General features: G+C 38.6%; 4 protein-coding genes and 1 long non-coding RNA gene across 6 annotated transcripts; all 5 read right to left on the bottom strand.

The window, feature by feature from the left end:
• Positions 1-365: 365 nt before the first annotated feature.
• LOC133737530 (uncharacterized) lies at positions 366-1,209 on the bottom strand. Its single transcript, XM_062165065.1, has 2 exons — positions 1,163-1,209; positions 366-951 (listed from the first exon to the last, which is right to left on the bottom strand). Exons 1-2 carry the CDS (start codon positions 1,207-1,209, stop codon positions 366-368), a joined length of 633 nt encoding a protein of 210 aa, XP_062021049.1.
• A 455-nt stretch (positions 1,210-1,664) lies between these two features.
• Positions 1,665-4,623, bottom strand: LOC133739434 (uncharacterized). Its single transcript, XR_009860624.1, has 3 exons — positions 4,273-4,623; positions 3,032-4,044; positions 1,665-2,917 (listed from the first exon to the last, which is right to left on the bottom strand). It is a non-coding gene; the product is annotated as an uncharacterized LOC133739434 (long non-coding RNA).
• A 3,444-nt stretch (positions 4,624-8,067) lies between these two features.
• Positions 8,068-10,256, bottom strand: LOC133737529 (ATPase family AAA domain-containing protein FIGL1-like). Its single transcript, XM_062165064.1, has 6 exons — positions 10,243-10,256; positions 10,019-10,146; positions 9,812-9,939; positions 9,631-9,723; positions 9,454-9,513; positions 8,068-8,247 (listed from the first exon to the last, which is right to left on the bottom strand). The coding sequence occupies exons 1-6, from the start codon at positions 10,254-10,256 to the stop codon at positions 8,068-8,070; spliced, it is 603 nt and encodes a 200-aa protein (XP_062021048.1).
• A 7,800-nt stretch (positions 10,257-18,056) lies between these two features.
• LOC133740326 (uncharacterized) lies at positions 18,057-19,754 on the bottom strand. The gene is made up of 2 exons (XM_062168266.1): positions 19,342-19,754; positions 18,057-19,237 (listed from the first exon to the last, which is right to left on the bottom strand). The coding sequence occupies exons 1-2, from the start codon at positions 19,487-19,489 to the stop codon at positions 18,315-18,317; spliced, it is 1,071 nt and encodes a 356-aa protein (XP_062024250.1). The 5' UTR covers positions 19,490-19,754; the 3' UTR covers positions 18,057-18,314.
• Positions 19,755-20,254: 500 nt separating this feature from the next.
• Positions 20,255-22,597, bottom strand: LOC133739423 (uncharacterized). 2 transcript variants are annotated; one of them, XM_062167204.1, is made up of 5 exons: positions 22,286-22,597; positions 22,059-22,174; positions 21,003-21,392; positions 20,507-20,586; positions 20,255-20,470 (listed from the first exon to the last, which is right to left on the bottom strand). In XM_062167204.1, exons 1-4 carry the CDS (start codon positions 22,413-22,415, stop codon positions 20,524-20,526), a joined length of 699 nt encoding a protein of 232 aa, XP_062023188.1. In that variant the 5' UTR covers positions 22,416-22,597; the 3' UTR covers positions 20,255-20,470; positions 20,507-20,523. The 2 variants fall into 2 exon arrangements, with proteins under 2 accessions (XP_062023188.1, XP_062023187.1); XM_062167203.1 differs by having other exon boundaries at positions 20,255-20,586.
• Between the last annotated feature and the right edge of the window lie 343 nt (positions 22,598-22,940).

Genomic DNA, 22,940 nt, shown 5'->3' with positions numbered 1-22,940 from the left:
TACACCTAGTTAGGGGGGGACGTAATGAGTCTTACCCCTCAATGCATATCGATACAAAACTAAAAAACACAATCAACAACAAAATAAAAGTGCAATGCAATACAAGAGCATAAACTAACTAAATCTCTACGAGTCCCACTAGCTTCAAACTCTTTGACCACCGACTCATTGTCAATAGATTCAGCATATTCCTTCTCAACGTGAAGGGCTATACAATCACCAAGAAACTCATCTTCCATCTTGTTTCTAAGTTTATTCTTGATGATGTTCATAGCTGAAAATGCTCTTTCAGTGGTCGCCGTAGAAACATGAATAGTCAAAACTAGACAACCTTACTTTCTATAGATTTTGACTGAAAAACTGTTTCAAAGATTGTCTTCCACATCTTTCAAAGATTTTGACTGAAAAAATGTTTCAATTTGTTTGGTAGGATTTCTTAATAAATCCCATTTGTGCATTGCAGCATGATGGGGAGAATTAAGGCCTCCTACGTGCTTCATCAACATATTATCACCACCACAAACCCTCTTCCAATTTTTAAACCCATCAACGGTGAATGCATGATGGTGAGAATTTTCAGTGTCAAATAGAAAACAAGGGAAGCAATATGCCCTATCAAGAGCAATTGAATATTCTAGCCATGGATTATCCTTGAACCAAGAAAACTGAAATTTACGTTGTTGACTCCCTTGTTTGATGAATGGAAATGTTAACTTGGGTTGAAATGGACCCAACAAGACATAGGCTTTTCGAATACTATCACGCTCATTCACTGGATATTTCCATATGGCACAACGTAATCCAGGATCACGTTCAAGATCATTGATATTATTTTGTGGTTCAGGAATGGAAGGTGGAGGTTCAACATCAATATTTGGTTCAGGAATGGAAAGTGGAAGTTCAACATCAATATTTGGAGAGGATATGGAAGGTTCAGAAACCACATTTGAACTTGAAAACTCAACATTTGTTCTTTGAAACCATGTATGAATTTTGATCGCTTCAGTTTCGGCTCATGATTTGACATTATACTCTAACAGCAGCTACATTAAGAAATTAACTTTGAATTAAATATTTTTCATAACAACTAATTTAACATAAACAAAAGCCACAATATAAGGCACAATTTTATATGCACAATGAAGAGAAAAGAAAAAAGTACCTTCGAAAGCAGTAGATTTCAGCTACTCTAACAATAGACTCGAACATTTGTTCTCATCAACATCATTAAATATTGGGATCCAGGTTGAGCATTTGAACCGTGCCTATAACATTTGAGATAATTTAACTATAATCATATAAACAAATATAGAAACGCAAAAACAAACATTCTGTTCCAGACTTCCAGTTCATACTTCATACAATCATACTTCATAGTGCCCATTACTCATTCACAATTAAACATTTAAACAACAATAAGGAAAGAAGCAGAGTAGTAAATGGTAGACGACACGGCTACACCTACTAACTCCTAAGCAAAAAAACAAACAGAAAGAAGCAAAGAAACAAACAGAATTACTCAATTACAGAAAGAAAGAAGCAGAGAAGCAAAGAAACATTTAAACCCAATTAAAGATGTAGTTTGAGATCTTCCTTATAGGAAATGAAAGGAATTACCAGTAGTGAGTATAGGGAATAGAACAGTTTCCTTTTCACACCTGAATATCAACAGTGAGGGAGGGAGGGAGGGACAGAGAGAGGGGTATCATTTTATCAATCTATTATGTCCAATTGAAAGATTCTCTCAAACTTATGCACAGACAAGACCATGTTGCATGCAACTAATGACTAAATCAAAACTTGGAGCAGATTGATAAAGGATAAGGAACTGGTTGCAAATCTTTATGTAGTAGTTTCCACAGGTTGTGCCGTAATATGAATCAAAATAATACAAAAAAGGTACTCTTTACTTTCAAAGAAACCGAAAATTGAGCTATGCTTATTGGATCCAAGTTTGACAACAGGCTTTTTCTTTTTCCTATTACCTTCTTAATGGCGTGTCTAGACTATCAATCCCATGAAAACAAAAAAGGCAGACCCTATTTTAACCAAATATGCAGCCCGCCAATTTGGGGATTTCCCCACTTCCATATGATCAAACATAAAACAGTACAAACTTCTAAACGCATGGCTCTGAAGCAAATTTGGAACAAAATCCAAGAGTCATGGCCTAGATATAAGGGAAACAATTAATCTGAAATCAAACAATAGAGCAGTTTAAGCTAACAGATTTCCAATGACGACCTAATATGATATGAGAGATAGAGATGAAGAAAACGAGTAACAGGCTTCCCTATATCACTTAACAGGAAAATTGCTCATTGACATCCAAAGCTTTACTATTGTAATAATAATAAGACCAGTGACTGGACCATTAAAGTTAAAAGAAGTATCCTTCTACCGTTTTATCCCTACTCCAATTGCATAGCCTCCAATTGCATAGATTTACATAATAATATACGTATAGCATCACTCGACAACTAGCTGTGATCTGATATATTTACATGCCATTAAATTCAGCCTATATGATCTCAAACCCCCCCATATGCCATAAAGTAAAAGATAGGAACAAAACTCCCAGTTCACTTGCAAAAGAAATTGCACATAGTGGACAGTAAATAAGCATTACTCAATGTGTATGTAAATAAGACTAGGACATCACTGAAATTTTATCCAATATCCAATTATAATTAAACCAATTACAGAACTAACCATATTTGTGTTGGAGAGTCACTCTTTTATTCTTTAACCCTCAAACAGAACAGGTGCATAAAATGCTTTATGGTACTACTTTTGGATTCAATACGATCTTCTAAGATGGCAGAACAGTTGAGTCAGCTATGTACCTTTGCAGATGATGCGTTGCTATCAACCATTTTGAACTAGTTTCAAGAAGTTAGCTTGAAAGTATCCTACACTAGAAGTGACTTGATTTCAGAGTATGGATACAGAGGCACACTCCAAAAAAGTTAAAAATCCAATACAACGTATACTCCACATAACAATTGCATATTGAGGTTAATTAATATACCTGCATACTAGAATATATAGCAAACTCCAACTTGAGAGGATTGATTTTACAGGAACCACACGGAAAAATAATGATCCAACTGCAAAGAATGCACTAGTAGAGTAGTAGGCATGATTATCAAGTGATCTCTCAGAACATTTCTATATCAAAGAGACAACAATCAAGTGAAAGCTGAGTAAATTTCTTCAAAGAAGTTGAAGGAATCTATCTATAACATTACTTAGGTAGCTAGAGCGTTTGCTGCAGAGATAGTGAATACAATTAGACAACATTTTCATTCTAAAAATGCATCAGTACTATTAGTAAAATATCTGTTAACATGCTACACCATATATTGAGTGCAAGACGTGTTTATGGGATTATGATATGAATGAAAAAGATAATGGGCCTGGAAGTATCAAGTTTCAGTAACAATGGAGCTTCAACTCACTACATACTTGATACTTTTCGAGAATGTTATTAGTTTATTCTTTTAAGGTACTTTCTCATGCACTAAAGTGACTGGCTTTCACTTTGAAGGTCCCCTAGAACTATAGAGGTGATCAATTTTGTTTCTGTTTCTGTGTTCTTTCTTCTATTTTTTGTTCTTATTACTACTATCTGGCTATCTGCACAACAAATTTAAGCTAGCAACTCAAATCACCTATAACTTTCATATCTGAAATAATCACACACCAGCATCAACAATCAGAGTCCCACTTTTCAAATAAGTTAATCTTCAAACTTAGTGTAATAAAGTTCCGAGAGTAAATCCAAAATTAGGGAGATAATGAAGTGTGATAGGAATGCAGTCAACAAAATAGCTAATATAACATTATGAGGGAAAAAATATAGTGAAAACTGTTTCAAACTGTACCAAGACTCCAAGAGCAATGTGAAAGTATTCATCCAAAGAAATCCAACCATCGATATCCACATTCTGAACATCTTAAATGGGGGGATCTAGAAATGTTACAATACCTCAAATACACATTCACGAGTAATTTCAATCGGCATCACCAGAACAATTCAACCTACAACCAAGCAAAAACGCAAGAAAGGAAAAATTCAAAACAAACAATAGAGCAGTTAAACATACAACCCAAAAAAAATTGAAGCTTTAACAAACTTGAGAGGTCGAGAGAGAGGGCAATGCCTAAACAAAAAGCCCAGTCTTGAAACCCAAATGCAATCATATAAACCCTAGGCAAACTGAATTGAAAATAAACCAAATTATATATATCCAGAGATCAAGGGAGAACCTTGCGAGCGATAAAGAAGACCCAAACTAATTGAGCAAGAAAGCAGAGATAGGTGGCGATGACGACATGAGAGATGGAGAACCTTGCGTTGTTGACTTTGAGTGCGAGTGTTCATGAGTTCCAGATTCGCCATTCACAGTTGGATTTGGGGTTTTGGTATTTTGGGTGTGTTCTTCATCGATCTGGAAGGACCAAAGAGAAGTCTGAGAACTTTTGTTTCTTCTTTTTCTAACTAGACTCAGTCTAGTGATAAGGGCTCCGAGAGGAGTCCACAAATAAAAACAAGGAATCGTCAGATCGTTGCAATTGTGATTTTGGAGTCCCGCCCATCAATAATTGCAAGGATTCTAAATTTACCATTTTTTAGATTTCAGAAAACCAAGCACAAGGAATCGTTGTTATGCAAGGATTCACAAAATTCTTTGTATAAGTCAACCAATTGCAAGGAATTTTGACTCCTTGCATATAAACCCGTTGCATATACCCAAATTTCTTGTAGTGATATCACGCCGTGGCGGAAAAATGAGGACATTGTTCGTAACTTAGCTTCATTCAAGTGTGAGCGAGAAGAGGCTCAAATCGGTATTTGAGAAATATGGTCCAGTTATAATGAGAGCAATATTTGCTATGTTTTTAATATTATTCTCTCTACATTTTACTTAGTTATTCTCTTAATATTATCATTTCTAACTTAGTTTTTGTATTTAGGTACTTTTGAGTCTAAAAAGGCAGGCAAGGAAGAAATGGCGCAGAAATGAGAAAGAAATGGAGAAATAATGTTTTCCCAATCCTACTAAGAGAAGGAATCCCAGTTGAAATAGGAATCCTGAGTCAACTAAGAGTGAGCTCATGGAAATGACAGAATCCCAGTTGAACAAGGAAACTCATTCCTGCTAGGAAAAGGAAACCTAACATGACTAGGAATCCCTGTTACACAAGGAGAGCTTCGAAAGGTTTCAGAACATCTCGGAAATAAAGAGTCCTAATTAGACTAGGCCGGAAAGCTGTTGGGAGTCTTGATGATGCTAAGATACCTGGGAAGGCTAGGAGATGTTGTGGCTTCAAGATGACTCAAGAATGTACAAGAATGTTCTAGAATGACTAGTTGGTGTCATATACATGGGAAGAAGCCTGACCCAAAGATTGAAGCATGTGACATCCATATGACCTTCTAGAAGAGTCTTGACGTCTTGGAGGAGTCATAGTCCCACATTTATTTGTTTTGCCGTGAGAAATAAAGGAAATAAAGAAGATTTCGACAATTGATCAAAAAGGGAGAGTTTGGAGGAATATCTACTTCGTGTGAATTATGGAAAAGAAAATAAAAAATAATAATTATCAATTTAGGTTTCCTGATTGCATACGAGTTAAATGAAGACCAAATTAAGGGAAGATGCACTCTAATACACTCAAAATTCCCATAGAGAAGCAGCATCAAACTCCCTCACAAATCTTGATGTCATCTGGAAACTATCATTCTCACTTCTGAGTGCAAATATTGTTCCACAAAATGCCAATTCTGAATTGATCTATACAACTATTTACTACCACAACCTTTCCTATGACAAAAGATAACTTTTCCTAATTATATATCTTGAGGCTTCCAGCTATAACTGCCAAACCACAAGCAGCAGGGCTGGTGGTTAATGAACTACTAAAGTGAGATTGGGTTGGATTTGTAGCCTATGGTGCTGGTCCAACCATACCAGCGCCAACTAAAGATTTTGGTGAAAGGCCATACTGAAACACATTTGGTGTTGGATTAGAAGCAGTAGGGCTGGTGGTGAATGAACTGCTAGAGTGAAATTGGATTGGATTTGTAGCCTATATTGGTCGAACCATCACAGCGCCATCTAAAGGAACAAAGTATCCAAGCATAGGTGGGAAAACACTAGGATTAGAGATGGGGATAGTTGGGGCAGTTGGGTTCAGCTCTACGTCCTGCTTTAATAGATCACTTTTAAGGATATCCCCAACTATTCCTAAAGTCAGTGTCTCTTTGAAAACTTCGGGAACTTTGATGTAGTAAGAATAAGTAGGGATCGTTATCAATCGGGAATTAGGACGTATTTATTTCTGCAAAATAACACGTTAGATAAAGAAAACAAAAATATATTTACACTTTATTATTTATGATTTACAAAGGAAGGAATTTTAGGATTTGTATTTTAATCTAACAAGTAAATATTATACAAGTGACTTACCAAAACAAAGAATCAAGTAGATATAGATGAATGGAAGGAAATATAGATCTAATTAACTACTATTAACACGTTGGCAAGGTTTCAAAGCATCAATCACGAATCAAAACATGTCATAGTAAGGAATCAATCAAGAACAGAGATGAACGCGTACAAAGTCCTTTTTATTTCCGTTAATTAAATAAACTGGATGAACGCACCATAGTTAACCCAATTAAGCATGCAATTAATAGTGGTAGCTAATCACTAATAAAAGCACTTTTAACGCATTAAGCACATATGGAAGTTTGATCAATTCAAGCAAAGATAACAAGTTAGAACGCTAATCTTATCATGCAAAGCTCACTGTTGATTTACCTAAGGAACTATAGGTTTTCCACGTTAATTATTAAGACTTAGAACGCTAGTAAATCTTAATATGGATTCAATTACATACTCATCAATCAAAGTATGCATCCACAGATCAATTAACACATAAACGATGGGTTACTCACACAAAACCAACAATCATGCATCACACATATGAAATAGCAATTTTTTGTTTTGAAAACCTAAAACATGCTTCATAGTATTCGAAAATTAAACATCTAAATTCAAAGCTTCATTCTAACATGAAATCGCAACATCCAATTCAATAAAACAAAAACCAAAATCGAAATTGTTTTACAAAGTCTAGAAACCAAAAACAATAAAAAGGTGGTCATGGTTACACTTTTGCAACTTCAAGGAAGCAAGAAGCTTCAAAGGTGGTGGAATGTTGAAGGTTGCTCACGGCAAGGATGGTGAATGGAGGATTGAATGCTTCACGGCTTCTTGAACTTGGAAGAATGGATGAAAACTGAAAACTTGAGAGAAAGAAGGTGAGAGGTATGCGTTACTTTGATTCTGAATTTTGTGGTGATGAAAATTTGACGTCTAGACCTCCCTATATATAGTGCATGGCATAGCATAGAATCTTGATTAATTTCTACTTCAATGACATCATTCAACCAATCAAAATATTTCTTGAGAAGTAGAGAACAATCTTGAATCTTCATTGTAATCTTCTTTGCCGAAATTACTATAAAGAATCCACATTTTATTCTGGAACCCATGTAAGTTTCTTCTAGGATTTGAGGAAAATTCTAATAGTTGTAGAAATCATGTTTGGGTAAAAAAAAAAATAATAATAATAAAGCAATAATGTTTTTTTTTTTTTTTTGGGAAGAACCTGTGCAAACTTTTTCAAGTCCTGCATTCCTGCTATTTCAATACGGTACGTAGAGTACACGAATTTTAGATTACATAATAGCATATTACAAAACTATGATAAGTACGATTGAGGCTCAATGGTATTAGATAAAAATAAAAATAAAAAAACACATATACACACACACACACACATTGAAGGTTAATAGTTAAAGTCAAACATTACATAGCCAAAAACACCAAACAGCACCTCCAAACAGCTTGAGAAACAGAGCACTGTGTCCAACGACGTTAGGTTTTGATTATCTTCATGGATTGCTAATAAACCTGCAATATCTAGGAGCATATTGATGCAGTTAAACAGCAATAACTAATCACCTGTACTCATGCGTCTTAATCAGATTCATCATTCATCAGCTCTGCCAGAAATAACTCGGTCAGGGAAGTCTTTTTCTCCACACAAGATTTGAGCAGTGAACGAATCATTCCCAAGCTGAGGGAATTCCTTTTTCCTGAGGTTACCCCAGTTAAATCTCAAACTCTTGACCAAGTCGAAGGTATCAAGATAATCACCCTCGGGCATCATCTTCATGTCACCAAAAATGATGAATTGCAAGTGAATCCATCCACCATTTTCATTCCTAGCATGGTCAACATATGGAACCTCCAAGTGCATAGGCTTTCTGCAAGTCCCACAGAGCGTTGTGGGATACGTTGTAACGGAGTAAGGAATAAGCCCAATGTCAAAAGTAGAGGTCGGACATAGAAGTAATGGGATGTTCTTGAAATCATCTCCAGCAGAAGAGGATGGGGATTCAGTTCAACAAAGTGAACAAATAAAAAAATACTAAACGCAGAAGGGCAAACAAAAGGATAAGTTGTATGTGAATAAAAAAAGATGAACATAATTAGAAAATAGAAAAAATAAAAAATTATTAGGGTTTGTTTGGACGGGTTTAAAGGGCCGGGCCGGGTTTCATTTCCATGGCCATTACCCTATCCTATTTGAACAAGGATCGGGCTGGGCCGGGCGGGATTGAAATGGGCTTACGGCCGAAGGGCCAAATAATGATGACACCTAGTTGAGCTACCTTAAGCTTAATTATCACATGCAAGAGCAGAAGATATGTAAGATCATGATTTTATGCGAGAGTTTGCTCTAATAGTATGCAATAACAAAAAATATGTAAGACATGATCCGAGAGAAAAACAGGAGAAACCAAAACTTGTCGTTTGTCAATTCCGGAAGAAAAAAAAAAAAAAAAAAAGGAAAAACTAACATTAGATTTGATATTTTTCATATTATGTTTAATTATAAAGTTTTTCTTCACTCATAAGAAAAACCGCCCACCAGATGTTGATGATTTAACCAGAAAAGATGTGAGGTCTAGGTCATATGTAGAGTGGAGCGAAATCATAAACTTGACCTGGTATGTGGAAAATGAATATTTTCTGTACTGTGAAGAGAATTATTACATCGGCTTTTAAAAAAAATTAAAAAAATAAAAAATAGTGGCGTTTAACCGAACATCAATTAAACAAATTCCATGACATTTGGCTAACGTCATCAAAATAGTATTAGTGACGTTCTCTAAATTTCATAAATCATTTTTCAAGCTGTTTTAAAAACACTATAGTTATGCAAGACAAACCTTAACACCCGTTGTGAAGTCCTTGATGGAGTTTGAAAAACGTAATAAAAATATTTTCATTATGTTTTTCAAACGTCAAGAAAGATGTTCTATCTAGTAGTATTTGTATGGGGTTATAACTGTCTCAAGGCATTGAGTACAATTCCAGAAAAACTTGAAGACCAGATTGCCTCAATAAAATGAGGCATGGATAATGACAACTGCAAACATTCACCAAAGCATTACGAAAATAAAAACCAGAAAAGCACCTCATCATAGATATTGCATTGGTAAATCAACATACTTGCAAATATATCACATCTCAACAAGAAACTTACATTTTCAGTTTCCAATGAAGCAGCATTAAAATGGAAAAAGGTGGCTTTCGCTTCCCCCGCAATTCCTTGGGCGAACAACATTTTACCAGATCCCTTAAAAAAAACTCGGAATTAGACACTACACAACTAAAACCGTTTTATCGGCATACATGAATGGCTGCAGAAATAAACCAACACTTACCTCCGGACCAAACAGCAATAGATTAGACTGGGGGCACCGACAACTTGAAGAAAGACGATAGAGTTTTGGTTGCAAAAGATGCCACAGAGACATATCCCCCACGGCATCTTTCGGTCCACAAAGCTCCACTAATAAAACACAACAAGGCCATCAGCATCATAGTTATCGCATCGCAAACAAAACAGAACAACTGGCTGAACAGATTACCTATCTCGTGCCATCTCACAATGGGATATTTGTTCATCCATTCATTACAAATAAACAGCATAAAGAATGGGTCCAGATTCTTCAACATGCGAGGAAGATTCCCCTTGCTATCACGAAGGATGTCAACGCTGCCAAAAATAAAATAACAAACACACATTAAGACACACATCACAAGAAAGAACATCACAAGAAAAGCTCACAACATTAAGACACAAATCACTAACCATCTCACTTGCATGGCACCACTCTGCCATAAAAAAATAAAAAAATCTCATGAGAAACAAATGCATCAAGATAATTAAAATAGTTGGAAGCCGTTTTAAAATCCACGTGTCCACGAGAATTTTAATTATGTCTTCATTGTTGTAGAGAAACTGAATTTGAGAGGAATTTGCTGTATATTCTCATTGATAATAGGGGCCTCTTTATATAGAGGATTACAATGCATAGAATCTCAATCGTACAAGGAAAGTAATCGTACATTGAATAGGAATCTAGATCCTTCTAATTTAACCCTATTACCACTAGGTCAAGTAACCTAGAGTTTGGGCCAAACACAAATAGAGATATCCTTAAACACTCCCTCTTGTGTTGTCCAAACGCGGTGCTTCTCTCGTTGCCTCGTTAAAAACCTTGCCGAGTAACAAAAACCCAGTGGGACAAAAATAACCTCGGTCGAAGGGGAAAAAGAGCACAACACACCCTTCACGTTTCGAGACCATACATGTAGACATCTCCCCCCTGATGTCTGCATCTCCCCCTGATGACTACGGTTATGGGAGTTCGGGTAACTTCCGCAAACGATGCTACCAACATGTCTCTCGAAAGTGGAATTTAGGCAATGACTTAGTGAGCAAGTCTGCCACACTGTCCTCAGATTGAACCTAGTTCACTTTGATCTTGAGGGGAGTCTGTTGTTGCTGATTAAGCTTGGTGTTATCGCTTTGATGTAGCCTTGCTTCATTTGTTCAAAACAAGCTGCATTATCCTAAATGCTCGTAGGCTCATCTATGGTAGACTTTAAACCACAATTGTTCGAACATGCGTAATTATGGATCCAATCCATATACATTCACGAATCTCTTCGTGAAGAGCAATAGTCTCTGCATGGTCCGAAGATATAGCGACTAGGGTCTATTCTATAGACCTCCAAGATATCGCAGTCTTTACCCATGGTGAACACTTAACCAGTTTGGGAATGACATTTGTGTGGGTCAGAGAGATACCCAGCATCAGCAAAACCTTCCAAAACAATAACTTCGTTTTGGGATGGGGAGAGGGGACGCAGGCCAGTGTTGGCGGCGTTCCTGGTATATGATGGGTCCGAATCCATCATCTCTCTGTAGGGATAGAACAAGCCCATATCAATCGTACATCTCAAGTACTGAAAGATATCTTTTACACCAATCCTATTGGCGTCGCGTTGGCGCAAAGCTATATCTAGCTAACAAGTTCACAACATATGAGATGTCTGGTCTTGTGCATTGAGCTAAGTACAATAATGCGCCCATTGTACTCAAGTAAGGCACTTCTGCCTCTAGCACATCTTCGTCATCATCCTTTTGACGAAGAGGATCTTTTTCAGGATCAAGACTACGGACGATCATGGGGGTGCTTGAAGGCTTGACCTTGTCAAAATTCCTAAGCATCTATCGACACGATGCTCAAGTTCCAAACCGAGACATAATCGTGTTCTCCCAAAATCCTTCATCTCAAACTCGGATTTCAAATGTTCAGCAGTTTCCCTTAACTCTTTAAGGGCTTCTAATGAAGATCATGTCCAACATGAACCGCGATAGAATCCTAAACTTGTTATGGAAACGCGTGGGCATATCCCTTCCCAATCAAGTAGTCACTTTAGTGAGCGTTTCAACCTCTTTGTAAACGCGCTCCGTGGTCTAGAGCCACTTGACTTGGGTAAATGAAGTTCACCATGAACCTTCATGTATATTCCGTATCTAGATCCCCATAGAGATACGTAGTGACCACATTTGTAAGCTGCATGTTCAGTTATTCGAAAACTACCAAACTGACAAGGTAGTGGAGTGCAATGACATCCATTACGAGAGAATATGTCTCATCGTAGTCGATTCCAGGGCGTTTTATGAGAAGCCTTGCGCCATAAGGCGAGATTGCCATATCTTTTTCTCATCACGCTTTCTAACGAAGACCCATTAGTCAATAGGTTTTATGTCAGGAGGTGTTGGCATCACTAGCTCAGAAAACCTTCCTCTTCGTTAGAGAATCCATCTTAACCTGGATCGCATCTTTCCATTTAGGCCAAATCTCTCTACGTAGGCATTCATTCATCAACGGAGCGTGGTTAGATATCATTGGACTCAACAAACTCATGCACAACGAAATGCGTGACTACATCATCAATTATGATGGAGTTTTTATCCCACGTCTCATGTACACTAGTGTAAGTTTCATAGAGCTCTATATTCTCAGGAATAGGGTTCTAACGTTGAGGCGTCCCCCAACGATAACCATAACCCGGAAGATTCTCATGAGACGGATTTTGAGTGTCGATGATCAAAGGGTTGGAATGTGCCAAAGTATCATTCGAACTCACGGGCCTCCCACGCATCCTAGCTGGGGCCATGGCCTATAACGCCAGAGTACCACTCTCTTTGGCATTGGCGCCATGCCTACCTCTGTGTAGGGTGGCGGTACGTCCTCTCGTAGGGACTTCCATCCTTGCGGGCGTGTTTGCAGCATATTTGTGTGATCTCGTCACTTTAGTAGGGATCGAGATGAGACATAGTGGGGACAGGCCACGACAATTCCTGTCGTTCCTGCTGAACATCTGTGTTCTTATCTCCCCCTAACGACGGGAAGACTGTCTCATCAAAGTGACATCCGCAAATCTAGCGGTAAGGAGATCGCCATGCAAGGGCATTAAGTGGCGGAAGATTGTTGGAGTCTCAAATCCAACTGAGTTGCTCATTCATCTGTAAGGACCCATTATAGAGCGCTGTGGCGGTGAAATTGGCACATAAATGGCACACTCAAATATGCGTAAGTACGATATTTGTACCCAGTCACTAGCTGTAACGCAGAGGTAGATTGAGTGGCGGTGGGTCGTAGACGAATTAGCATAGCTGCATGCGATATTGCATCTCCCCAAGCGGATATAAGGAGATTGGTGCGCATTACCAATGTCCGGACTACCATCGTAGTCGTTTCCGCGAGACCATTTGGGTGTGTACATGGGAATATGATGTCCAACATCAGTCCCATTGCAATAACCATCAAAATTCTTCGATGTAAACTCTCTAGCATCGTCAAATCCAATTGATGGAATAGGATGATCCGGGGAGTGAGCCCGTTGTTGTATGATATGTGCTAGGAGTGTAGCATAAGCAGCTTTACAAGTGGACAATGGCACAACACGTGACCAGCGTGTTTGCGTGTCAACCAACATTATGAGATATTTAAACGTCCGCAAGTTGGTTGAATCAGTCCCCAGAATCCCTATGGATTCTATGTAAGAACATAATGAGTATTTTCATATCCTTTGCATAGGATGGTCTCAGTCCTAATTTTCCTAAGGAAGTGGCTTTGTAAAATGAGCAAGAGGCCTTAGAAGCAACCAAGGAGAGTTTTGGTTGGGCCTGAGAGTTTGAAACGCATATTGAAGCAAAATTTGTGACTACATCACCCATCATGGTGTCATGACCATGGGAAATGGCATCCATGGCGTTATAACCATGGGGATTGACATCCATGGCGTCATGGCCATGGGTAGCGCCATATATGGCGTTGTCACAAGGGACTTGGGCGGCCATATGGCGCTCCAAGACAGCTGCAGCGCCAGATGCTGCAATTGTTGCGGTCTTGCTAAGTCCAGGAATCAATTTTTGATTCTTACTTCATTTCGCTCGAGGGTGTCCATGTGAAGTCTTTAGTAGACGGATCATCATATCATGACCAGGGTGACTTATCCTGTCGAGACAAAGCCAATATGTGTCTAAATTCAAGAGATCTTCTCTCATAACTTTATTGGATTTAATAGCTCGAATAGTGACATAGAGTCCACTAGAGAGACACATAAACTTCTCTAAGATGCGCCTTCGTTCGCAATCATTAGAGGCATTGCAAAGGAACTCATTTCTGTTCTCTACATGCGTTGTCGCATGGAATCCGTTGGCTATCCATAGGTGCGAGTTGCCCTAGGAGCGTAGAGAGTATCTGTGACATTAATCAAGGTGCCATTTGGCAAAGAGAACTTGGGCTATTCCATGTCCTTGAATTAATACTAATGGCCCAGCCATCGTAGTCACAAAGTAACATGCTCATGAATCAAAATGGAGTCATAATGAAAAGAACTCAAAATTTTATTCATAAGCCAACGGAGTACATCATTGTCTCTTAACCATTAGGAGAATCTAATCCAAATGCTTAGCTAATGCAAAACAATGGTAGTCGTCCAACTTCTTTCGGTAATTCCAACGCAAATGTGACCAGGTGAGTAGGGAGATGTCGGTGGAGCAAAGCTCGCTTAATTACCACTTATCTCAAAACCTTCCTAGACATCACATTTACATTGAGTACGCCTACTTTGAAGAAAGACTAAACCATAGGCATCTACAACAAAAATAATATGGAAATTGCCTACATCTCTTGGAAAATAAAGACTTAAACAGAATTGGCGATCTATTGATCCCAGCCAGATTCGTAGTCTTCAACCCTTCACTCTAGATCATCTTCTTGATCTTCTTGTTCTACATAGTGAGCTTCTCTTGCTTCACAAATATGCTTTGTAGGCGGTGACAAGTTCTTCACGAGCTCTACAAATGTGTGCCCAATGATCAGACACTCCACATTGAGAACATACATCTCTTTGCTCTAACTCCATTGATTGAGGCGCTTTGAAAGCGTCATTAAGATGGCTCTTAGTGTTGGTGGAGCCACCAACATGGCCAGAGGCGTTGCCTCCCTCTCTCTTTCCACGTTGACCTCTTCGGTTCCGTGTTCGCCTATTTTGGCGATTACCTTCCCAAGTAGAGCGATTATATGGACCAGAAAGTCCAGAAGTATCCCTAATGTTAGGGTTTTGCTCTTGGCGCCTTCTCTTAGGGGCACGACTATAATTGGATTTCGGAATATGCTCTATTTCCACGGATCTCGACTTATAGTTCATCACAAGGATGTTGTCATACTTTTCAGTGACATTCATAGCTCCAATGAGCTCATTAAACCTTGTGATCCGTCCTGCATTAACATCAATTCGATAGTTCTTAGCAACCATCAATGCAGAAACGGGGAAGGTAGAGAGAGTCTTCTCAATCAACATCGCATTTGTGATCTCTTTACCACAGAATTCCATTAAGGATTTAATGCGAAGTGCTTCCGAGTTGTAGTCAAGAACTGACTTGAAATCATAGGAGCGGAGGCTATGCCATCTCACTTCTAGGTCAGGAAGCGAGGAAGGAGTCACGGACGTTGCCAAATCTTTCTTCGAGTGAGACCCACAGCCTTCTGGGGTCTTCTTCATTCATACACTCGTACTGGAGCGAATCATCCATATGACGAGTCATTAGGATGATGGCTTTCGCCTTATTTGCCTCTAAGGCTGCTCTATTTGCTTCCAAAGCTTGAGCTTGCTCAACAGTTAGCACGTCCTGGCTAGGCTCGAGAATCGTATCCAGGATTCCATCGGCCTTAAGATGCTGGCGGACATCACGAACCCACCTGTGATATTCAGAGCCAGTTGTTCCCAATGGAGCAAAGTCTAATTTGTTCAGGTTACTCATCCTGAAAGAGAACAAGAAATTAGGGTTAGTTTCGGAGCGTGAAAGCCTACCATGAAAACATATAAAATTTCTGAGCGTAGTCGCTTCCAAGAAATTAGGAATTTCCGAGCGTAGTCGCTTCCAAGAAATTCGATTCCAAGAGGGGTTGGATTAGATCGAAACAATGATGTGTGTGGTCGATCGTTTTCTTCTCAACAAACTCTTAAGTTTGGAGGACTCTACAAGCTCCAAGCTTGGAGTGAGCACGAACCCCCACAGTTCGGCTTTTGGTCTCCCCTATGAAGAAGAAAGGGGGGTAGAAGAATGGATGTTGGAAGTCCCCGAGAAAAAGAAAAAGAAATTGAAAAACTTCAAAAATGGGAACTTTTAGAAAAGTTTACCTTGAAAAGATGCCGGAATTCTTGACCGGAAAAGTTGACGGAGGTGGCCGGAAAATTGGCCGGAAGTTGATGGCCGGAGCTAAGCAGTGTGGTGCAGGGCTTGTGCGGGGCTGCTGCAGGGGTCTTGCAGGAGCTGTGCAGGGGCTATCGGCAGCTGCTGCGCAGGGGCAGGCAGGGGCTTGCAGGGGCTGTCGGCAGCTGCTGCGCAGGGGTAGGCAGGGGCTTGCAAGGGCTGTCGGCAGCAAGCGCGCAGGGGCAGGCACACGTCTCGGCAGATGCGCAGAGGGCAGGTTCAAGGCAGGCACAAGGCAGGGGCCGGTCCGATTTTTCCGATGGCCGGTTCAGGGGTTTTCTGGCCGGTGCCGGTGGTTCCGCCGCCGGTTCTGGGTTCCTTGAGGCTGGGGCTTCAATATGTGAGGCGGTGGAGGTTGGAATTTGAGGGCTACAAAATTAGGGTTTCAGGGTTAGTGTTTCGTGCTGATAACGTGTTGTAGAGAAACTGAATTTGAGAGGAATTTGCTGTATATTCTCATTGATAATAGGGGCCTCTTTATATAGAGGATTACAATGCATAGAATCTCAATCGTACAAGGAAAGTAATCGTACATTGAATAGGAATCTAGATCCTTCTAATTTAACCCTATTACCACTAGGTCAAGTAACCTAGAGTTTGGGCCAAACACAAATAGAGATATCCTTAAACATTCATGAATTTATTGATGCATGGATTTTAAAATCATAGTGGCAACATAATTAATATTCTCATGTCATCGGATTTATTCTTCCAGTGTCAACATAGTTGGAAGCCGCTTTAGCTTTCTTTTATTTTACCGTATGAGCCCCTCTTGTCGGGAAGCATTCATGCTCTAAAGGCAGGAAAGCAACAATTGAACACCATAATTCTATCTTGCGGTAGGCTCGACTTGATTTACTGAATGGGAAAACTCATTTAGTACTTTTGACATAGTCATAATGACTACAAAATTAAATCAGAGTGATGTTTCTGATTTTTATCTTGCTCTGTATTCTATAACTTTTCTGTGTTTAAAAGCGAACATGCAAATGTAAGTGTATCGTTATATGTGGGCGGCTTATATTTACGGGTCACTAAGTGTATCATTGATAAATAAAGTTAGGGTGATTCTAGTTGGACCTCTAAATTTGATATTTGGACCTCTACCACTTATTAAATCTCAAATTTACTTTTTTGAATACTTAAAAGCTAAGTACACCTCCTTAATTTTACCAAAACACCATTGAACAATTAAATCTAAATCTCAACAATTTGTTACTCTTTTTTTTTTTTTTTTTTTTTTATCTATATCAATTCAACCACCAAGAATTTTGTGAGAAGCTATCTACATCTTAATTTAGTGTACTTTCGTTTCTACTTAAAAAAAAAAAAAAATCTCTTATTTTGTCATAGTATGTGCTCTTAATTACTATTGATTTTTTTTATTATTATTCATGTAATTTATTGTTGCTTGCCGTAGGTTTGTTTTGCTAGGGAAATTTTATGAATTAATGTTTTTTACATTAGGAAATTGAATGCAAATATTTTGCATGCAAGGAAATGTATTGATTGAAAATACTCAAAATAGATCTTTTTATTTGCTAGAAAATGTACTCATTAAAGTTTGCATCATTCGTCAATGTTTTCATTTCTCTTTCCACCCAAATGTCCATAAATTTCTGTGTCTGCCACTAGTCTGTCGTGGTGCTGATACCAAAGTCAGGAAGCTTAAGAAGCCTTAAAAGCTTCTGATACGGGTTCCCCCTGGAGTAGTAGATGTGACCTGGTAAGCTGGACGTTTGTTTCGGCCTCGTCTGAGAAATTATATATGTATTTTAGCGCGCCTTTGAAGTCGAAGGGTTTGTGAGGACGGTAACCTGGGGTAACCTGGGGTTATCTCCGGCTGTGCTTTTAGCTTGATATATATGCATCTCTTGTATCGCAGGATTTATATATGCCTTTTCTATTGGTGTGTGCAGTGCATACGGTGTTTCCATTTCGTATTTCAATCTGAATATGCACCATGCCACAATGGTTTTAATCCCATGCATTTATTACGTATACTAGACTACATTAACGTCATACCTGCTATACAGAGAAAGTAATTAAAAATGATATGTATAGCTTTAGTACACAAATGAAACCTATTGCTTTCTTTTCCTAATCCTGTGAATTGCTAGCAGTACAATAGTGACGAGAAGGGCTGAACCTGCAATGATCAAAGGAGTGGACAGCAACTTGGACTTTTCTGACGCAGCAGGCTTCTTCTCTGGAGTTGATTTCTCACGCACATCTTTTCCTTTCCGCATTTCAGAAGATTCACCCTTGTCAAGTACTTCCTTCTTCTCTGGCGTTGCTTTTGGCATTTCGTTCGCGTTGGGGGGTCTCGATTCTGGTTCGATTTCTTCAATTTCTTGTGATGGTTTAGCAACTTGATGAGTTATTGCTTCAGTGCTCTTATCATTCTTGACTCCTCCATGTGTTTTTTCCTTGATTCTTTTTTTAGCATCCTCTCTCTCTTTCTCAATTCTATCAGCTTGTTTAGTCTTTGCAATATTCTTTCGTTCTTCACTTTCTTCTGACGCCATCCCTCCACCTTTAGTTTCTCTTCGATCATTGGTCTGCAAATCTTGATCATCTAATACAACTTCTTTCGTGTACTCTTCTTTATCTACCTCTTTTCCTTTAGCCTGAGGGTTCTTATCCATTTTCATTTTCTCACTGATTTTTTCAGGAACCTCATCACTTGCAGCTTCTGTCATCTGTGGTTTCCCTATGATCACCTCTTCTTCTTTCAGTTCCTCAACCCCAGCACCAACAAATCCTTTCACCACTTTTGGCATGAAGATTCTGAGAGTCGAGTCTTGTTCATTAATCTTGGCCTTGATTCGACTCAAAACCACTCCATCTGGGATCCGAAAGACTTTTCTGAATCCCCTTGTCTCCCCTTCTTTCTTGTTCATTGACCATCCTGACATCACCTTCTCTTGAACTGGCTTCTCCACAGCAATGCCTAGCTGAGTCTCGTCTTCATTTATGTCAATATCAACATGCTCTTTTCTATGACCTGAAGTTACCCCGAAAAACTTCCATAAAAACCAAAAAAAAATACTCGCGCACACACACACACACACACACACACACACACAGAGTAATGAAAATGATATTGACCTTTAAGATGGGCAGTGAGGATGTACGCGCTTTCTGTTTCGGTGGATATGAAAACAGGACCAGATTTGTCCTTCGCAATCCGAAAATCAGAAGAGGAAGTATGATCATCTGCATTTTTGGTGATCTTGAGTCCTAATTCAAGATCCATTTCTGGATTTAGGGGACTAGGAATCACCTTAGAAACTCCAGATTTTACTTTCTAAACGAGTAGGAGAATGTGCAAATGTGTGAGTATGAAGTCTATAAAGTCCATAATGATGGTCTTTTACCCTTTTAGCATATCAACAAAGCACAAATTCATTGCTTCTTGATATGATATTCTGTAAGGTCTGTTCGAAACTTATAATAGTAAAAGTCCGTTGCTTTCCATAACAATATTGTTTGCCTTGGCGGGAAGCCAATTGCTTTATTTGATTCCAAAACATAAATCCAACTTAAGAGTGTTGGTCCATGGGAATACGAAAAAGAAAATGAAAATCAGACGCACCTGCAAGAAGTTACCGAGTTTGGAAAATTATTGATTAACAAATTATATGGGCCACAAAAGACTTTAATAGAAACTCTACTTCTGTCACAGCATAATCATTTCATTATATGATGATAATGGCATTCCATGTGTTTTAGTTTTCAGAAGTTCATATCAACACAGTTTATGGAATTTCTCATACATGCTGTGATAGAAGTTGGATAGCACTAAAGACACAATGCCCACCAATCATTCAGCCACAGACCCACATTGGGTGGTTCAGATTCCAATCTTTTGCTTGAAATTTATTTTGGTATTAAATGGAAAAAAATGCTTTTCTAAATTTTGTTTTGAGTACCACTATGCAAGGATTACTTCCTAAGCCAACAAGTAATTGGTCTTGTGACTTTCAAATTTTAAATTCATCCAAAAACACAAAGAGCAGGATAAAGCAAGCACAAAAGAAAAGATATCTATTGATTGCAGAACAAAGGATCAAAAGTGCTAATGATTTCCAAAGTAGGGACTAAGAGCATCTCCAATACATGGTATAATCATCACTCTTAAAGTTACTTTAGACTCAATACCACAGTCTGGTGCACATTAACCTAATCAGATGTACCTACACATATTACAGATCGACCATCTCTCTCTCTCTCTCTCTCTCTCTCTCTCTCTCTCTCTCTCTCTCTCACACACACACACACACAACAATTTTACAGCATCAAGAGAACCACACTAAATAGAGCCATTTGCGCAGCAAATAACCCCACCAACACCTGCAGTCACAATACAAAGGAAACCCTCAACAACCCATCAAAACTAGAACTGAAAAGAAAAAGAAGGCCATATTTAACAGTCTTTCGTTATACAAAAATGCAGCCTAGTATAGTATTGAAACATATGTGTACGCATACTTCACTCCGATACTAAATAGAGCACATTTTGTGACCACCTCTTACTAGTAAGTTATTTACTACATCAAGTATTATGACTAACTGTTGATTAAGACAAACTCACACATCATATGATCAGAAATTGTGCTTACCTTTCATTTCAAGGAAATCAAGAAAAGCACACTTCATAATACTCAAGTCTATGAACAAGAACTATTAACCAGATATATACTTGCACGGATGATGAATAAGCAGACAGAGCAATGCAATGTAAATGGAAAGAGGGAAAATTGGGGTACCTGTCCCTGGTGGCCAGATGTTGGTATCGGGCGAATTGTAGCAGAATCAACTTCACCAGTAGGCAAAGGAACAGCAGGGTTGCTGTTGATAAATGGCATGCCAGCACCTTTATTTGGAATTAAAGAGCCGACACTTGGCCCTGGACTTGGCGATAAGGATGCTTGGTGAGGTTGGAAAGGCCATGGATATGTTGGAGAAGATGACACTACACCACCACCACTGCCGCCACTGCCACCAGAACCTGTCTTGGAACTGGGTTCTGGGGCTGCCACTGGAGCCATTGTTGTTAAAGCAACTTTTATGGCAAGCTTTTGTGTGTCTTGGCATGTATTGAGCAGAGAACCGTTGTTGAAGGAGAAGTAGAAGAAACCGGGCCGTGATGGGTGCCACTTGAGAAGTTAAGAAAAGTTTGGTTAGAAAACTCAAAATTTTGACAAACTTACGGCATACCCAGATAGGACTACTTGATTCAAGCACAATTAATTCCTTGAAAACCCAAGTCCAAAAGCAGTGCTGAGATGCATTTAGTTAGAAAGTTCAAATCTTTTGGACATAGATGACATACTTATATAAAGCACAAACCCAAGTTCAAAAACAGCACTTAATTTTCAACTTAGACATCTGAAATCTTTGAGCCAGTCATCACATCCTAGATGGGAGTTACTTCAGCAGAATTTCTTCAAAACCCAAGTTCAAAAGCATCACTTATCTAGTAATTTAAGATGAACTTGGTTAAAACGCTCAAATCTTCTAGTCAATTATGATATACCCAGATAGAAACTACTTATTTGAAGCACAACCCAAGTTCAAAACAACCACGTAATTGGTAATGCAAGAAGGACAGGTAAAATCATGGAGCCAATAATCATGTCCTTGATATACTTTTTTAGGGACTATCCCTTGAAAACCCAAGTTCAAAGTGTCAAAGACAGAGTTAGTTGAGCTATTTCTCAAGAATTCAAATGAAAGCAGAGTCAATTTACTGTCTACTATATAGAAGTCAGATAAACATGTTGTGTGAGTCTCTGTCTGTCTCAGGGAAAGAGATGCCATACCGTATAGGATGTGGAATCGGGTTTATTAAGAAGTGTGGCTCGAGTGAAATTGCAGACATTGAAGGCTCTTTGGTTCTGGAAAATGTAGAGGTTGTAGTGATACTTGTGCTTGAAAACTGAAATGTTCAAGACAAATTGTCAGTATAAGTCTATACGAAACCCAAGTAACTATGAATCATTTAAAAATAAAGAAAATGTTGGATTTCAATGAAGTTTCAGGAACTTACTGATGGAGTCTCCAATATGAACAGTAGGGTTCTTCCACTCTGAAACTCCATCCACTAGTATTGTGGTGGAGTGAGAATGCTGGAAGAGTAAAGGGAGCAAACAGAGGAAGAAGAACATGGAGAACTTCATGAAGACTTGAAGAGCTTCTCTTTTGTTTTGGTGAATGCAAAAGATAAAGATGGTTTAGATTACAGACAGGCTTTAGTCCTTTTATGTAGCTTTTCTTTTTCTCTCTGGGTCACTGAGAAAGCAAAGAGTGTTTGAAAAATGTGAGAAAGGGAGGGGGAAGAGAGAGTGTGTGTGTGGTAAAGAGAGACTGTTAAAATGTCAGGAGTGCTTGGCTTTTTCATGGGAAGGGTTTGAATGGATGACAGACATGAATATTGGAGATTGTTCTTGTTTTTTTATTTTACACAGTAAAAAGTTGGAATCATTTTGTTTGGAGAAAATTTACTCCTTAAAGAGCAAACATATTTAAGGAAAAGAGATGATTAAAATATAAAAACAAAATGATGAGTGGCTATGAATCTGTGATTGTTGATGATGGGGTTTATAATTCTAAAATGATTACTTCTTTGATTATCAATCTGCAGGCTCTGTTTTTAACCAAATAATGCAGTGTCTTGGGAGGTGAGTGCAGATCACTTTGTTCTA

The sequence above is a fragment of the Rosa rugosa genome, chromosome 3, assembly GCF_958449725.1.
Source record: "Rosa rugosa chromosome 3, drRosRugo1.1, whole genome shotgun sequence".
Classification (NCBI taxonomy): Eukaryota; Viridiplantae; Streptophyta; class Magnoliopsida; order Rosales; family Rosaceae; genus Rosa; species Rosa rugosa.
This window is presented reverse-complemented; position numbering and strand designations above follow the sequence as displayed.

Bases quoted from the DNA above. Each gene is read 5' to 3' on its own strand.
- LOC133737530 (XM_062165065.1), bottom strand. From the start codon at position 1,209: ATGTTCGAGTCTATTGTTAGAGTAGCTGAAATCTACTGCTTTCGAAG. The intron at 952-1,162 runs GTACTTTTTTCT...TGAGTTTTCAAG, and splicing joins GAAATCTACTGCTTTCGAAG to TTCAAATGTGGTTTCTGAAC.
- LOC133737529 (XM_062165064.1), bottom strand. The intron at 9,724-9,811 runs GTAAGTGTTGGT...GTTTTTTTTAAG, and splicing joins TATTGCTGTTTGGTCCGGAG to GGATCTGGTAAAATGTTGTT. The intron at 8,248-9,453 runs GTACTCAATGCC...GGTGACATGAAG, and splicing joins CTTCAAGTTTTTCTGGAATT to ATGATGCCCGAGGGTGATTA.
- LOC133740326 (XM_062168266.1), bottom strand. From the start codon at position 19,489: ATGGATCTTGAATTAGGACTCAAGATCACCAAAAATGCAGATGATCAT. The intron at 19,238-19,341 runs GTCAATATCATT...GGGTAACTTCAG, and splicing joins CCTCACTGCCCATCTTAAAG to GTCATAGAAAAGAGCATGTT.
- LOC133739423 (XM_062167203.1), bottom strand. From the start codon at position 22,415: ATGAAGTTCTCCATGTTCTTCTTCCTCTGTTTGCTCCCTTTACTCTTC. The intron at 21,393-22,058 runs GTATGGCATCTC...TAACTTCTCAAG, and splicing joins CCGATTCCACATCCTATACG to TGGCACCCATCACGGCCCGG. The intron at 20,587-21,002 runs GTACCCCAATTT...TTGTGACTGCAG, and splicing joins CATCTGGCCACCAGGGACAG to GTGTTGGTGGGGTTATTTGC.